A 17278-nucleotide genomic window follows, 5' to 3' on the forward strand; every position below is an offset into this window, starting at 1 on the left:
CAAAATAAAATTAGAAAAAGGAAAGGGTTTAAGCAGGGGGGCAAGCCACCCTGCACCACCCATGTGGGGGGCTGCGCCACCCACACCCCCTGCTACTTAAATATACCAACTCTGAGATCGCACTTCAGTGTGCTACAGTGTAGAAACAGGAAATTTCCCATTCCCTACACTGTAGCACAATCTTGGAGTTGGTATATTTAAGTAGTTGGGGGTGTGCAGGGGTGCTTTCCCCCCTGCTTACACCCTTTAGTTTTTTTTTTTAATTTGTATTCATATTCAAACATTTAAATGTTCGATCACTAAAGGTTGATCTTTAGCAATTTGAACATTTAAGTGTTTGGATATGTAATATAGACCCTGAGAGTAAAGCCAGAATGCTTTAACAAAAGCACAACTGAGTAAACACTGTACAATCCACACCCACATAGCTGACGATTGCTGGTATACTTTTCACTTCAGTTTTTGTATTTTAATTCTGTCATATTTTTACAGTTTATGGAAATATGTAGTTAGTTTTATTCAAGTTCCTTAATACAGTATGTTCATGTTCAAATCAAATTCTAAACTACTTCCTCTCAGAAAACTCACACTGTTCAAGTATTTCTTGATAACTTTTATTACTATGTCCCTCCTATTTTATACATAACACTTGTAATGCAGTCAACATTCACCATTAACACCCTTTTATTTCCAGAAATACTGCAGCTTTTACCAGTGCCACTTCAGTAAACGTGACCTCCATGCATACCTCTCAACTGTCCACATTTTTGCCTTACATGCATCATAATGCAAAACCTGATATCCTAGCAACTTTCCAAGTTTATAAGTGCAATAATTAAAACCTGTCCCTATTTTTTGCACCTTTGCCCTATTTTTTGGCTCTTTCCAGATTGGTATAGCAAGGACAGTCAAACTGTGTCCTACTTGTTACATACATTACAGAGCGTGTGTGAGATATGTTAACTGTAGCATCTGAGAACCGTATTTGTTCTTGCCCACATTTTTTAATGGCAAAGAGACCATATGTCATAGCTCAGTATCATAAATCCAAATCTTTGCAGAACACATTTGTAAAATAATCACAACAGTTTCAGAAACTGCTGAATTCAGACATGAAATTACTCTGCATTTCTCTTTTCATTTCTTTAGAGTCAGGTTCTTATTCCACAAAGGTTATAAGAAATGTTAACACAGAGTCCTAAAAGTGGACTGGCTAAACAAAATTATCTATGGTATAATTAACATTAAGTAATTATACTATGCTGTAGAGCATGGCGCAGACATGTTATGAAGCACATACTGAATGAGGTGTGATACCTAATAAAAACAAACAGTGCTGACTGGTTTCATGAATCAAAAGTTTTACATAAAAGAAATTATATTATCTGGAGCAAAGACACAACACTACAAGGGAAGTAGTATCATTGACACTGTAGTTGATATACCAGAAGGCGAAATATGTTAGTGGCTTCCATCTACATCAGCCATGTAACCAGTACAACTTGCACATTATGTCTAAATTCTAACTAAACAAGGTTACTTTAATTCTAGTCAAACATCAAAGTTTTTACAAGTCTTTTTACCAAAAATGTGCTTGCAACAGCTGTGGTGAACATACTGGACCACAAAATGTATGGAAAGTACACCTTTCTAACTAAATCATTCAGCTAATTTTGTAATTCCAGGAACATTCCATGTAGATGTTCAGCACAGTGTTTCAGACCATTATGGTCAACACAGATAATGCTACAATGTAAAGACATACAGAGGCATTACATTTCTTAAAACAAATGCTTTTCTAAGAAACACAAGGTATAAAACCAATCACAGCAGTTTAACAAGGACTGGTTCAAATTAAAACCAGTTTATTAAACTTAGCAGTGCGCCATGTACAATAAAATGCATGTACATCCTTCTTTCAAAAGAGGTTCAGTCTTGATACAAAGCTTCTTTCACTGGTTTCCATCATCCCTTTCAAAAGGTATTATCTGAAGTTCTTTGGCAATTCTTTCCCCAATGACTTTACTGTTTGCTGCTATTACCCTTCTAGACATTAAGTCAAATGGGCCTCCTGTAGAAATGGAAAAATAAATTAAAATTACTATAATACAATGTACAACTTGTATTTTACCTAGTTTTAATTCCTCACAGTGTACTCCTTATAGATGAAGGTGTCTAGAAAACTGTTTAATCAACACCTTAGAAAAAGGGTTTAACAGCTTAAAAAAAAAAGCTTCTAAAAAGTACTGATGTCACTCCAGCATCAAAACCCAATTCAAAGAGAATATATGAAATGCATCTAATGCAAAGGCAACTGTGCTAGGAAAAAATCTTCTGTACAGCAAACAGGTGAAAATCCATTTATATCTGTAAGGGTGGCTTATATGATACAGTCTCACCATACTGAGGGCCAACTTAAAGAAACAAGTTTCAGTCAGCAAGAGTTAATGACGCTGGAAAAATCAGAAAATGAATAAACGTGCGGCAGGCAGGAAACTATGTTGTTCCAATATCTAACTTTCTCCATGTGGAACACTAGTAAGAGCAGAGTAAGTAGCAGTTATAAATCAGAGGAAAAAAAGTCAATGTTTTGGGATGTACCCATGCCAGTACATGTGAGCAACAGCCCATACATACAACAGCAAAAGTAATGGAAAAATACAGACAAAACAAAGTGAGGCAGATTTAACTGATTCTGCATAGTAAACACACACTGATGTTCCCCTGTGAGAAATCAGCTGATTGCCTACAGCACTAACACTACCAAGGGGAAGCCCTCTCGACACTTATTTACAGTCGGGTGCAACTTCCGGAAATTCTGATCAGCAGTACCTGACAGCATCTAATTTGACATTTGTACCTTATCTACATTTCTTTGTTTACTTGATTTTGGTGATGTTATAAGAAATAGCAGTTCCAGTACTTTTAAATAGTAAACAGCACCAAAAAACACCTCCCCTTCAGACAATGTACCCTTTTCTTAATTGAGCATGCAGAGGAAGTAGCATTTATTTGCTCATCAAGGTGATGACGTCATGTTGGGGTCAAATGAGTTGCATTTCGGCAGGATATGAAGACTGAACTACAAATCCATCCATCCACAACCCCTTTTTCCATTTTTATACATGGGATCAGGATTTCACTTCAGTACTGATAATCTAGCTCCAAAGTTCACATCAAATGTCTGTTACTATTTTGCAACAATTGCAATCCTCAATTACTTGCCATAAAACCTGAAGTATTATCAAAAGCACAAAAAAATATGAAGCAAAAGCAGGGAAATTTGGCAGCTCATGGAAGAGTGGAGAGGTATGCACACTCCTGAAAGTAAACCAAACAAGTCCAGCAAATCCAATGGCCCAAAGGTATACACAAAAAGTTTATATTACACAAGGAATTTAATGAAGTGCTTTTCGTCACTGTTGATACAGTAACTTCATCAGATCAAGTAAAAAACTTCAAGACAAGTTTAAATAGCAAATGTGTACATTGTACAATCCATTATGGACTTAAAGTACTTTGTTAGGAAACTCAACCTTACCGTTTTATTTGGTAACATGGTGGATAGTGATCGGGCCTTTAGGATCCCTAGTACATTTAATCCACCTTTACATCCTGTACTTAGTATTTTTGAAAATGTTTCTGAACTTGATTTAAGGCATATTGTCCATACCCAAGGACACTATGGCATCAGAAAAGCTAGGAATGATAATGTCACCCAAGAGGAGGTACTGGCTTTGAATACACTAAGATCTTTGCTAGTGAGAGTAGTTAAACCTAATAAAGGGGTGGTTTGACTATCTTTGATCTTGTGGATTATCACACTTGAATGGGAATACTCCTGAACAGTGATGCTTACTCTAAAGCGTCACTTAATGCAATCAATGTTGCTTATGGTTGTATTAGAAGTTATCTTAACGACTTATTTATTGAGGCAAAAACTAACATCAACATATATAATTATATGTCAACTCTGTGGCAAAAAGTTCTAGTTATGTTTGGCATCCCCAAGGTGCACAAGGACTTGGCAAATCCCCCCATGAGACTCTTGATAGATGGAAAGGGTTCTATTACATATCCTTGTGCGAAGGTAGTTGGTGTCTGAACCCCAGGTCTGTAAAGACTCCTGGACGTTCCTGCAAAAGATTAATGACCTTGAGTTCCATAGTGACAATAATCTTTTAACCATCGATGTCAAAGATCTTTATACATCGATCCCTCATTTGGAGGAGGTCAAATGGGTCAGCTTAATGCTTAAAACTAAGGGGGCACCAGCCAATGTGATATACCCGATAGAAGTTTTACTTGATTTAATTCTTACCAATAACGTTTTTACTTTTAATAAGGAGTTCTATCTCCAGAAGAGGGGAGTGGCCATGGGTTCACCATGTGGGGCCAGTTTGGCCAATTTAGTAATGGCACACTGGGAAAGAAACTTCATTCTTAACAACCCCCACCAGATGTCCAAACTTGTATATTATACTCGTTTTTCGGGCGATATTTTTATCCTCTTCAAAGGTGATGGAATACAGGCACAAAATTTTGTTGATTATTTAAACCACATGACTGAATTTCTTGATTTCACGTTGAATTTTAATTGTAATTCTAGTGACTACCTTGACATTAGGTTAACTAAGGATGTGGGGAACAATAGATATGTGTCCAAAATTTTCAGAAAGGACACTTACTGTAACTCATTTCTCCACTTTACAAGTAGCCATCCCTTTACACAAAAACATTCTATTGTTAAGGGTCAACTTGTTAGAGCAGCTAAAATGGTCTGTGAAGGACGATTTTATTGGGGAATGTGAGTTACTGAGTAATATGTTTCGACATCGGGGATATCCAAACTTGATTGACCCACTAGTTGAAGAAGTGCAATATAAAAGACTCAATGGGTTAATCAAGCCTATATTGAGTGATCCAGGGGTGACCATCGGAACAGAACTAATAGTCACTAGTTCCAACCTCGGGTGTTTTAGCCAAGATGTGAATTTGACTAATTCTACCATGATGCCTAACTACAGAACAAGTTTCATCACTACATACTGTAAGGACAGTGATAAGGTTAGATTTATATTATACTAAACCTGGGAATTTATTAGCAATGACAAACTCCTAGTGGAATAATTAGGAGGTGTCCCCAGGTTTCAACCTCAAAAATTTATTAGAAAGGCACGAATTAACGAATGTGAATAGACATGCAGGGATGTTTACGTGTGGTATGTGCAGGCTGTGTAAATTTGAGTTAGGTAAGATATTTACAATTAATGAGAGGAAGTTTGAATTAAAACACAAACTTCCTGTATGTTTGTTGTGTATATCACCAAGTTTTCATCCTGCACAGCTTTTTATGTTGGAAAAACAGAGCGTAGGCTCCGTGACAGAGTATATGAACACACTCATGCAATTGATATCAACAAAAGTGACAATTCTCTTGCTAAACATTCACACTCGATGGGGGACACAAGTTCATGTTTAAGGCAATAGACCAAGTCCAGGTAGATGTTAGGGGTGGCCCACTTAACTTACTTTTAGAGGAAAGTGAATTAGCCTGGCAACTGAGATTGAATGCCTTTTCTAGTCCAGGTCTCAATGAAGCATGTAATATCACCTGTTTGCTTAAGTTAAAAAGCTTAAACAGATGATGCTTTTTAGTTTTTAGCATTTTTCGGAAGTGTACATAATATTCAAGTTTTGCTACATACTTATATTTTATTGAAAAGTTAAGTGTATACTAAATTGCATACATTTGTTAGTTGCTTCCCTTTAAAAACATGTGTTAATACAGTCCTGGTTGTTGATAGGAAGTTTAAAATGTGATGTTGTTTAAATTTGTTATTTAAACTTGTCTTGAAGTTTTTTACTTGATCTGATGAAGTTACTAGAAAAACAGTGATGAAAAGCGCTTCGTTAAATTTCTTGTGTAATATAAACTTTTTCGTGTACACCTTTGGGCTATTGGATTTGTTTGGTTTGTTTCATCTTTGTTTGGAGAATCTACACCAGTTTGTTTTAGTACACTCCTAAAAGCACTTATAGCACACAGCAAAGCAGTATGTTTTCTTGCTACTTAGTTCTGTCCTGTTTCCTCTATAGGTAATCACTTACTTTCTCAGAATGTTAACTATTCAACTGGCCACATTTGACTTTTTTTTTCAATAATGCACCCAGTGGCACAGACCCACAATACTTCAAATAAATCCAGTATCAATCTAACTTCACATCATCAAGAAGACAAGACTGATGATGTGAAGTCAGATATACTGCAGAAAAAACAACTGATTTTGTGGACATTATTAGAAAAAGTAAAAGAAACATTAATAAAAGCTGAAGAATTGGAGGATGAAGCACCAGGCTATCAAAAGACATACAAACCAACTTTTCATACAGCACTGCATACATATGGGTAATTTGGAGGAATGTTGATTCACCTGTGCACATCTTTGGGATATGAGAAGAAACCACGGCATCCAGCTAAAAAGATGCAGGTTAGACATGCGTACTCAGCACAGAAGGCACCACAGCTGAAAACTGAACTGCAGAATCGAGCACTGTGAGACAGCAGCAGTGATCCGTGACCCATGACCTATGACCTGTGACACTTCTGCAGAAAAATGTCCTGCTTCAAAGTTCTGGTTATCTTACATTTTACCAGTATTATTTGTTTGTTTGTTTGTGTCTTTCGGCTTTTCCCGGTTAGGGGTCGCCACAGAGGAACTCCGGTCCGCTAATGATTGGTAGTTGATTTTTACATGGCGAGTTACCAGCTCTGATGCACAACCTTCAGTGAAGGTACGCTCAATCACGCATGTCTCCACGCAGAAGACGCTCTAGCTGAGAATCGAACCAGACAGCATCTTACTACCACTAAATTAACAATCAACAGTGTCACAAACATTATACAGCAAAGCTTTAATATTACTAATGTTAAAACATACTAATCAGTTATCACATTCCAGTTCCTTCTTGGCAAATATATCAATGTTATCCTCATGGGTGGCCTAATGGTTAAGGTGTTTACCTTACAAACAGAAGGTGCAGGGTTTGAGTCTCACAAGGGATAATTGGCTAGGCTTAAAATGGTTCGCAAGGGCAGTTAGTCTAATACTAATCTATGAACCTAAATTCAAAACTATCTCTAATACCCTTGGTTTAGGATATATATATATATATATATATATATATATATATATATATGTATCACATTGTGAATTTATCAGTATATACTTCACTGCATTCACTGATAAACCTTCCCAGGTTTTAGTCCTCATCTGCATTGTTATAATCACTTTCTGCTTCTTCTCTAGTCATTTCTAACCATCTGCTCTTCTGCAAGTGGCATTATGGTGCTCATCCTATCATCTCCCTTATTTTTCTCATTTTCCTTACCTTAAAGTTCTATGCAAGAGACTTACGGATGCCAAATCAGTCAAAATTAATTGCAGAAAGTGCTGAAATCAAACTGAAGAAGATGTGCTACATTTCACTGCAGTATACTCAGAGTGTTACAAAGTAGACAAATGTATATGTTCTGATGGTGAAAAAGTACATAATAAAAAATGTAAGCAGCATGGCATAGTATTATTGGCTTTAATTTATTTTACTAATAGCATAATTTCAATTAATTTTTGTGTAGGTACTCTTGGACTTGGAGGGAATGTGGTGTGTTAAGGGATTTTAGTTGTGTTAGTATTAGCCAAGGTGGGTTTGCTACTGCACATCCTAGTGGGGTTACTTGGTCCTACAGTTGCTCCATTTACCCAGCCTTTTCTTTTCTCAGCTGTATAACATGCAACAAATTCTGATGTGGCTTGAGCAGTCGGAGAGGTTTCCTGCTTTCTCCTCTTCTCTTACTTTACCTGAAATTATTTACCGTTTCAAAGCAGGGGGAACATGGATTGCTCCATGGGTGTGCACACACTCCACTATAAACCTACACTATATCTCGTGTCTCCACAACAGTAGTGTTCTGTCACTGTACTACCCTAAACCTAGAGTGTTTGGTCTAGAATGTATTCAGTGCTGGCTCTCATTCTGTCCTGTCTTCATCATGGTTGGTAAGAGTAAAAAAACAACGTAAAATCACAACGTCAACACTTTAATGATAAAGCTTTCAAACATAATCCTTCATCAGTATAAAAATTCTAATTAAGAAGTCATTTAAATATAAAACGAATATTACAATTTGGGTCTACATCATATGAGCGAATCGCACAAATTGCGAATGCTCATAATATCGAACGTACCAAACCTCAAACTTCCTATTGTGGGGGGCTGCACCCCCCCCCACTAAATATATATTCCAACTCCAAGATCGCACTACAGTGAGAAAAGGGCAAATATCCCATTCTTCACTGTGCCGCAATCTCAGAAAAAGCACTTTGAGGTCCGGTACGTTCGATATTATGAGCGTTCACAATTTGTGGGATTTGCTCATATGATACAGACCCTTACAATTCGCATAACAGTTCAACATATATCTTCTATTTGTAATAGGATGTATGAAACATCTCTCCTTATTTATAATCTCACAAACCAAACAGTTACAGCAAGGAACAGTCCCTTGTCTAGTAGATACAACTTTTGCATGCTGCAAGAAATCTTTGTAACAAAGATGTTTCTTAAGACTAGAACAGTTTTTATAAGAAAAATTCGGAAAATTATTACTTAATTGAGTCAACTCAGGAAGAGATAACAAAATACACCAATTTTTTCATATAACAGTTTCTATATCTCTAGTACATCTATTAAATCTTGTGACATAATATAATTTATTACTATTCTTATTTTTAGAAATAGGTTGGTATGAATCTGTAGAGCTAAAATATGGTTTCACTGTATTATTTCTTTCACTAAGAACCTCGTGATAAAGCTTTTCCAAGAGAGCTTTATCGTACCCTCTGTCAATGAATTCTTCCATTACTTCATGCATTTGGACAATGATATTATCATTAGTATTCAGCTGACTAACTCTGCTGAACTGTGCTTTTACAATACTGTTAGTTCAGAATTGTTATGCAAATTGTAATACTAATAATATTGTTTATATTTGTCTACCTGTAAGATATATTCTGCCTTTTATGCAGGAAAATCGACTCGGAGATTAAGGGAGAAAATAGTGGAACACACATCAGAAATCCATAGGGGTATTATGACTAATGCGCTGGCTCAACACTTGAAAGAAAATGGGGAAAAATCATGTTTTTACGTTTAGGGTTTTGGATGTAGTTTTGAATGATGCCAGGGGTGGCAATTTGAATAATAAGTTAGAATTAAAGGAATATAAATGGATATTGTGTTTAAACACTGATCATGCCCCTTGCATAAATCGAATGATTTCCATAAAACCTGTTTTAAAGTTGAAAGAAATGTGTTTGAGAGAAGTTTAATTTTAAATGATTTTTAAGTGTTATTGGCTGTGTGATATCATGTGATCATTTTCATTTTATATTTAAATGAGTTCTTAATTTGAATTGTTATACTGATGAAGGATTATGTCTGAAAGCAAGTGTTGATGTTGTGATTTCACATTATTTTTTTACTCTGAAGTACTCTGTGTGTTTTTGCTTCACCACGTTCTGCAGCTGCTTTTTTGATTGCGTTTCATCATGGTTGGTTTTGGCCCCTTACTCAATGAAAACCACTGTCCCTCTATTCGTAGTCATTTCCTGCATTCCTTTATTGAGTTTATATTATATGTAATTGTGTTTTAATACATCTCATCGGGGGTACCCTTTATTGGCACTGTGGTGGTGTTAGCTGAAGGTTTTGCTTGGCCTTATATGTACCCTATACAGCTGTTCTTTCACTCAGGTTAACAAATGACTTTTACTAAAGATACACAGGTATGCATTTCAAGTCTGAGTGATGACATTTTGAAAAGTTCTGTAGGCATATCTAGTGTACAGGAGTTCACAGAAAGAACATTATAAATTTTAGGGATCACACATTTTAAATATATGTAGCTATTAGTTACTTTCATTTATGTTTAATTGAATTAGTTGGGTCAGTGGCTTCTTTTTGTGGGAGACAAAGTAGCTTTTAGGAATTGAATTCAACCTGGTCACTATAACTGACAGAATATAGTTTTCTTTCTGCTATGACATCAATATCTATGAAAATAATATGATATAAAATATATATAACTGATATGCAGTAATGTTCAAGACAAAGTACAGTTTTGTACCTACCATAAATGTAGATGTTCGAGTGCTCATACAGCTGCAGTAATCACAGATGGGTTTTCAGCCGTCAGGCAGTCCCTCGGTCGGCTGAATTCCAAAGTCTTGGTCCGGCGTCGGTTGTCGTCGCTTACTCTTCTGACGTCAGTAAGGCCAGAGTATATAAGACACAGCCGACGCCATGTTCTTCAGTCTTTCTTGCCCCAGATGTCAGGTGCCCCCAAAAGGGAGGCAATACATAAATAAGGCTTATCTACATATGCAGGCAATGCAATGTAATGCAAAATCAGTGTAAGCAAGCAAATAAAACCTAGCAGGATAACCCAGTCAGGTGGTATGAAGAGGTTGTTAGGCCCCATGCCTTTACCAAGTGGGGAAGGAGGGGAGGGAAACCTGTACTGCAGCTGTATGAGCACTCGAACATCTACATTTATGGTAGGTACAAAACTGTACTATGTTCATCGTGCATACAGCTGCAGTAATCACAGATGGGTAGAGTCCCAAAGCTATGCATAGGGTGGTAGGTACTATGAGGAACTGGGTTGAGCCAGAATGCCCTGCAAAACAGCAGTGGCAAAGCCTGCTCTTGTTCTGGAATATAAGGGTAGGTGGTAGTGTTTTGTGAAGGTATGTACAGAACTCCAAGTGGCTGCCTCCAAAATATCCTTAGTAGGAACGCCTCTGAGGAAGGCTGTAGAGGTGGCTGTGGCCCTGGTGGAGTGAGATCTGATACCAGTAGGGACAGATTTCCCATGATAGGAATAACAAAACCGTATGCAGTGGCCAATCCACTTGGAAATGGTCTGTTTGGTAACTGGTTTCCCTTGAGCCCCTACGGCATAGGACACAAAAAGTTGTTCTGATTTCCTGAAGGACTTTCTTCTGTCCAAATAATAACGTAGCTGCCTATGGATGTCTAAAGTGTGAAGCAGCCTCTCCCCTTTGTTTTGAGGGTTAGGATAAAAGGTAGGTAGGTGTATGGCTTGATTTAAGGCTACCCTGGATACCACTTTTGGCATAAAAGATGGGTTGGTACGAAGGGAAACCCTGTCCTGATGGAAGATGAGGAAGGGCTGCACCGCCATGAGGGCCTGTAGTTCAGAAACCCTACGAGCTGAAGTGATAGCCAGAAGGAAAGCTGTTTTCCAGGACAAATGTTGCAGATCTGTTGAGGCAGCAGGTTCAAAGGGAGGCAATGTTAATTTTTCTAGTATGTAATTAAGGTCCCAGGCTGGTATTGGTTGCTTCCTTGGAGGTCTTATATTCTTAGCCCGTCTGAGGAACTGTCGAAGAGTGGGTGAGAGAATAAAGGAGGATCCGTGTTGAATTCTGCAGAAATGGCTGAGGCATGTATTTTTATGGAAGAAAATGAAAGTCCACTGTTCAGCAGTTCAGCTAGGTACTGTAAAACCTGAGGCAAGTTCAATTTTCTAGGGTCCTGGCCTCTTTTCTCATTCCAACAGCAAAACCGCTTCCATTTTGCAGAGTATGCTTTTCTAGTAGATGGTCTTCTGGCCTACAAAATGACATCCTGCACCTCCTTGGAGAGTAGGGAATGTTGTGGTGTCAAGGAATTTTCCATGCAGCGAGGTTGAGTGTTTTCAGCTGACTGTGAAGAGTTTTGTAGCTGTTCTGAGTCAGTAGGAGAGGCATTAGAGGCAGGGACCAGGGAGGAGTATGTGTTAGGCTCCTCAGGAGTGGATACCAGTGTTGCCTTGGCCAATCTGGAGCAATCAGTATCATCCTCGGTTTGTCTGTTCTTGCTTTCAAAAGCACCTTGGGCAGAAGGGGCAGAGGTGGGAATGCATAAACTGTCCATGCTGTCCAACTGAATGAAAGGGCGTCCACTTTCCAGGCCTTTGGATAAAAGATCCTTGAACAAAACTTTTTAAGTTGATGGTTCCTGTGGGAGGCAAAAAGATCTATGTCTTGTCTCCCCCACGCTTGGATTATCTCTGTAAACACCTGAGGATGTAACTTCCATTCGTGTGGATCTGTCATATTTCTGCTTAGAGTGTCTGCCAGTGTGTTTTCCAGTCCTGGCAAGTACTGTGCTTGAAGTTCGATTTGTCTTTCCAGAGCCAAGTTCCAAAGAGTCATGGCTAGTCTGCACAAGGGGTATGAATGTGTTCCTCCTTGTTTGTTTATGTACCACATTACTGAGGTGTTGTCTGTTCTTATCAGTAATTGTCCTGGATGCAGGAAGTCCTTGAAAGCTGTAATTGCATTTATTACTGCTAGCATTTCTTTTGATTGATGTGAAGGTGCTTTTCCTTTTGGGACCATCTGCCCTGAATGCACCTGTCCTTCATGTGCGCCCAGGGCGTAATCTGAGGCGTCTGTGGTTATGACTTGTTTTGCTTGAGGCTTGCAGAATGGAAGGCCTGTGTTTACTTGACATGCTTGGGCCCACCATAGAAATTCCTTTTGCAAACATGGAATTATTGGTATAATTGCTTCCAAACTGTGACTGTGTTGAGACCATAGATTTTTCAGGTACCATTGAAGTTTCCTCATATGCAGCTTTGCACATGGGATTAGAAGAATGCAAGATGCCATGAATCCCAGAGCCTGCAGGATTTTCCTTGCAGTAAGCCTGGTACTTTTGCTAGTGTTTTGAAGTACTGAGATAGTTGCCCTTGTTTTTCTGGAGTAAGATATGCCATCTGGGTGTTTGTGTCCAAGTTGGCACCCAGGAAGGTTATTTTCTGAGATGGTGTTAGTCTTGATTTCTCCTTGTTGATGGTATATCCCAGAGAAAGCAGTAACCGTGTCACATATGCCAGATGTTCCAGTAGTATCGTTTGCTGTCCGCTTGGATCAGGCAGTCGTCCAGATAAGGGTAAATTTGTATCCCTTGAAGTCTGCAGTAGGCAATCACTGATGCCAGGCACTTTGTGAATACTCCGGGCGCAGTAGATAAGCCAAAGGGCAATGCAGAGAATTGATAGTGGATTGAACCTGCAAGAAATCTGAGGTATCTTCTGCAGCTTTGTCTGATTGGGACATGCAGGTATGCCTCCTTGAGGTCCAATGTTACCAGCCAAAACTCCTTGCTCAGCATGGGAAGAAGTTGCTGTAATGTGAGCATCTTGAATTTTGGCACGAGTAGGAATGTGTTTAGGATGGATAAGTCCAAAATGGGTCTCCAGTCGGTTCCTTTTCTTGGTACCAGAAAAAGTCTTGAATAAAAACCTTGACCTTGTTGGTGTGTAGGTACCTTTTGTATAGCTCTCATGTTTAGGAGCTTTGAAATTTGCAGTTGTGCCTCTGCCCTTTGATTTTGTGGCAGGTTTGGCATGCCTCTCATTTTTGGAAGAGTGTGAAATTGAAATTTGTAGCCTCTGTTTATAATGTCCAGTATCCATTTGTCTGTTGTGACAATATGCCAATTGCTTGCAAATAATGCTAGTTTCCCTCCCAAAGGTGCTGTCAGCTGAGACTTGCTTGGCATGGAAATGAAGGAGTCATTGGGTTTGCTTCCTGTATTGTTGTGCACTGTCTTCACCACTTCTTGGTGCTGGAGATTGCCATTGTCTGCCTCTATATGATCCTTGTGATTGCCCTCTGCCCTTGTAGTCTGTATCTACCTCTTTGGGGCTTGTCAGTGGCTGGAAAGGACCAGTTTTTTGAAGGCCAATTTCTGCTAAAACGTGGTGGTTGGACCTGTAAGAAAGCCTTGACAGTTTGCATAGATTTGGCTTTTTCTTCCATTTTCCGTAGTATGTCCTCAGCATTAGTACCAAATAATACATCCTTTTGTAAAGGAGCATCAAGAAGTTTAGCTTTCACATGATCAGGTAAATTTTGTTCCCTAAGCCAGGCATGCCTGCGAATGACTGATCCTGTGGCAGCCGCTCTACTGGAAGCCTCTAGGGCATCATAACCACATTGTAAGGTGCGTTTACCCACTTGCTCCGCACTATGCATCATATCCTGTAACTCTTTTAAATCTGGTTGTTCAGGTTGAGACATTTTGTTCCTTAATTGTGATAACAGGAACTGTTGATATTTAATCATATGAAACTGACAGTTTAAGGCCCTCATGGCTAGGGGGGCCGAGGTATATAACTTTTTACCACACCTTTCTAGAGATCTGGATTCCCTTTCTGCAGGGAGTGGATTCTTGGCAGTGGAGGCCTTTAATCCCTTGGGGCCTTGTGAAATGGTTTCAGGGTCAGCATTATGGCCTTTGTAGAGAAATTGGTGAGAGCTGGGTACTCTGTAATACCTATCAGGTTTTACTGGTGCAGGAGGCAGAGAATCAGGGTTAAGGCAAGCCTCCGAATAGACATCATCCAGTACATCCAAAACAGGGGTATAGCCAGAGGTCTGTGCTGAGGTAACCAAAGAAATTCCCTAAGTCTTTTCTTGGAATCTGAAAAGTCTTGGCCTTCCCAATGGAAGTGTTCCCTCAAAGTGTGCAAGGTTTCCCCAAAAGAAAAATCCTCAGGAGGGGATACAGAAGGAATGGACTGTTCTGCATCCGAATCCTCAAAAGGGGAGTAAGAGTGTTCCTCTGCATCAGAATGTTCTGATAAAATGGATCCCTGATCAGAAGAGGAGATTCTTCCTCCACTCTGGGTCTCTTGTCAGGAGGGGCTGAGAACCTCTGATAAGAGTAATTAAATCCTCAGCCATTTTAAGCATCTGTTTCTTAGGCATGGGTCCAGGAGATGGGCCCTGTGCAACAGGCCTCGTGGGATGCCTGGCTGCTTTGGATTTAGTAAAAGCCTTTATTGAAAAAGAAGATGAGGGCCTAAATACACCATGGGTGGAGGTGGACCTGTCCACATTAGTAGGCTCGACATTAGCAGGGGCTTCGGTTGTAGTCTGGGAAAGGACCGAGGACCCAGCGGTCTCGGGTACAGAGAACACCGCCAAAGGAGTGTCGTCGGTAGTCAGGGACTGCAAAGGCGTCTCGCTGAGAACCGGACCACGTGTATCCTGTTTTGGCGTGGTGTCGGTCCTTTTCCTTGCATTTTTTGGACAAAACGGTAGTCGGAGTGTCCGACGACATCTTATAATCAAAAGCTTTACCAAAGTAGTGTTGGGCGAACTCCGCCCGACGCTTGATAGTGCGTTTATTGAAGGTAGCGCAAAAGCGACAGCCCGAGACGTCGTGGTCTGGGCCCAAACAAGGTATGCAACGGGAATGGAAATCCTTATGCGGTATTTGCTTCCCACAAGAAATACAATTATTAACTTTTTCTGACATCGGTCTGAGGCAAGAAAAGTTTCCCCAACGGGGTACTTAGCTTTAAAGAAGACTTCGGTTCCAATTTTTTCGTAATTCAGGAGCTGGCCGACCGGCACTTACGAACTGCTTCTGCTTCGGGCACCGCGCGGCAAAAAAGACTGAAGAACATGGCGTCGGCTGTGTCTTCCCATCTGTGATTACTGCAGCTGTATGCACGATGAACATCAGCATCTCAAAAAGCTATAATTTACATTTTGCAGTTTTACAGACAATCCGCTCAAGGTATAAGTAAATGGCTAGATTTTTATATCTACAGTGGATATAAAAACTGTACATGCCTCTGTTAAAATGCCATGTTTTTGTGATATAAAAGAAAAATGAGACCACAATAAATTATTTCATATCTTTTCCCACATTTAGTGTGATCAATAACCTGTACAATTCAATTGAAAAATAAATCTGTTAGGGGAAAAAATATAAAAAATGCACAATAAAGCTGGTTGCATAAGTGTGCACACCCTCAAACTAATGCTTTGTTGAAACACCATACTTTGACTATGTTCGGAGTGAAGGAATTAGCAAAAAATCTATTTTTTACATAAATGACAACTATATTTTTGCCTGGGCTATATTATCTGATCATGTCTATTCCAAACAGTGTACCCAGTGTGTTTAATTGTCTCTATGAATTGCAACTTCTGAACACTTTATGTTCTTTTCCACGTTGCTACTTCTGTCCAGATATTTCCACAATGTACATATAGGTTCACAATGTATGAACTGAAGTTGACTTCTTACTTAGTTAATATGTCATTCTTCTTATTAAGCTTTGTAATAACTTTATTCAACTGTAACAGTATTGTCTAAATGTGGAGCTTTTATCCACAGGCCTCCACTGAAAATGGGATATTATCCCAGTCGGACTTTCCAGTAAACAACTGTCAAACAAAACAAATTATTATTCCCATCATTGAATATAATACACCCTTGAGCATATGCCTCACTAAGCACCTAAACCAGCTCGAGAAGCCTCAGCACTTTCATCAGCAAAAAAGATCTCAGGTCTCAGCACACACAGAAACTCTAACAGCTCTGCCCGTGTACTCAGTGTTATAAAGACTCCTAAGGCATGATCCCTGCTTATATTTCCATATGCCCCTGCACTCTTTGAACTCCACCTATGTAGAACCAGTTGTAATGCATTTATTAGCTATACTACCAAATCAACAATACTAAATTGCATGATAAATATCTAATCCAGAGTATCCCAAACTTCCAGAACAGGGTGCCTTTACATATCACGGAGAATACATCTGTAGCACTGTTAAGAACCAGCCTGGATGACTAGATGGGTGATCACAATTTTTTACTTGGGATGGAAAAATCTGCTTCATGGGGTTCACTGTTAAAGTGATGTGGCTGAGCTTCTCAATAGTTGCCTTGGGCGTAAGCTTAGTAAGACACTATGATCTTGTCAATACAATTACTATTAAATTAAGAATCACTAGTGTCACAAAAATTATACAGCAAAGCATTAATATTACTAATGTTAAAATATACTAATCAATTATCACAGTGCAATTCCTCTCTAGCAAAATATATCAATATTATCCTTATCAAGACATTTTGAAAAGTACAGTTGTGTACACTTACCATAAATGTAGATGTTTGAGTGTATTCACTGTTGCAGTCATTACATTTGGGTTATCTGATTGCAGGTAGCCCTCAGTTGGCCTGATTATCAAAGTCTTGGGTCCTGCGTCGGTTTCTGTCTCATCTTCCATGACGTCAGGTAGTCAGGGGTATAAAGCATGCAGCCAAAACCATTACATTAGTTTTTCTTGCCCCAGATGTCAGGTGCCCCCATAATGGGAAGCAATTATATACAAGGTTA

The 17278-nt window shown here is 39.1% G+C and overlaps 1 protein-coding gene across 3 annotated transcripts in view; it reads right to left on the reverse strand.

Annotated features, from left to right (window-relative positions):
* Nucleotides 1–598: 598 nt before the first annotated feature.
* The window catches only part of IMPA1 (inositol monophosphatase 1), a 450995-nt gene continuing 434315 nt past the window's right edge, over nucleotides 599–17278 (reverse strand). For all 3 annotated transcript variants that reach the window (XM_044089366.1, XM_044089368.1, XM_044089367.1), the window contains exon 9: nucleotides 599–2071. In XM_044089366.1, coding sequence (XP_043945301.1) covers nucleotides 1953–2071 — 119 coding nt within the window. In that variant the 3' untranslated portion in view covers nucleotides 599–1952. The remainder of the gene's footprint in view (nucleotides 2072–17278) is intronic.

Source organism: Protopterus annectens, chromosome 12.part0 (genome assembly GCF_019279795.1).
Source record: "Protopterus annectens isolate FY-2018-M chromosome 12.part0, PAN1.0, whole genome shotgun sequence".
In the NCBI taxonomy this organism is placed as follows: domain Eukaryota; kingdom Metazoa; phylum Chordata; order Ceratodontiformes; family Protopteridae; genus Protopterus; species Protopterus annectens.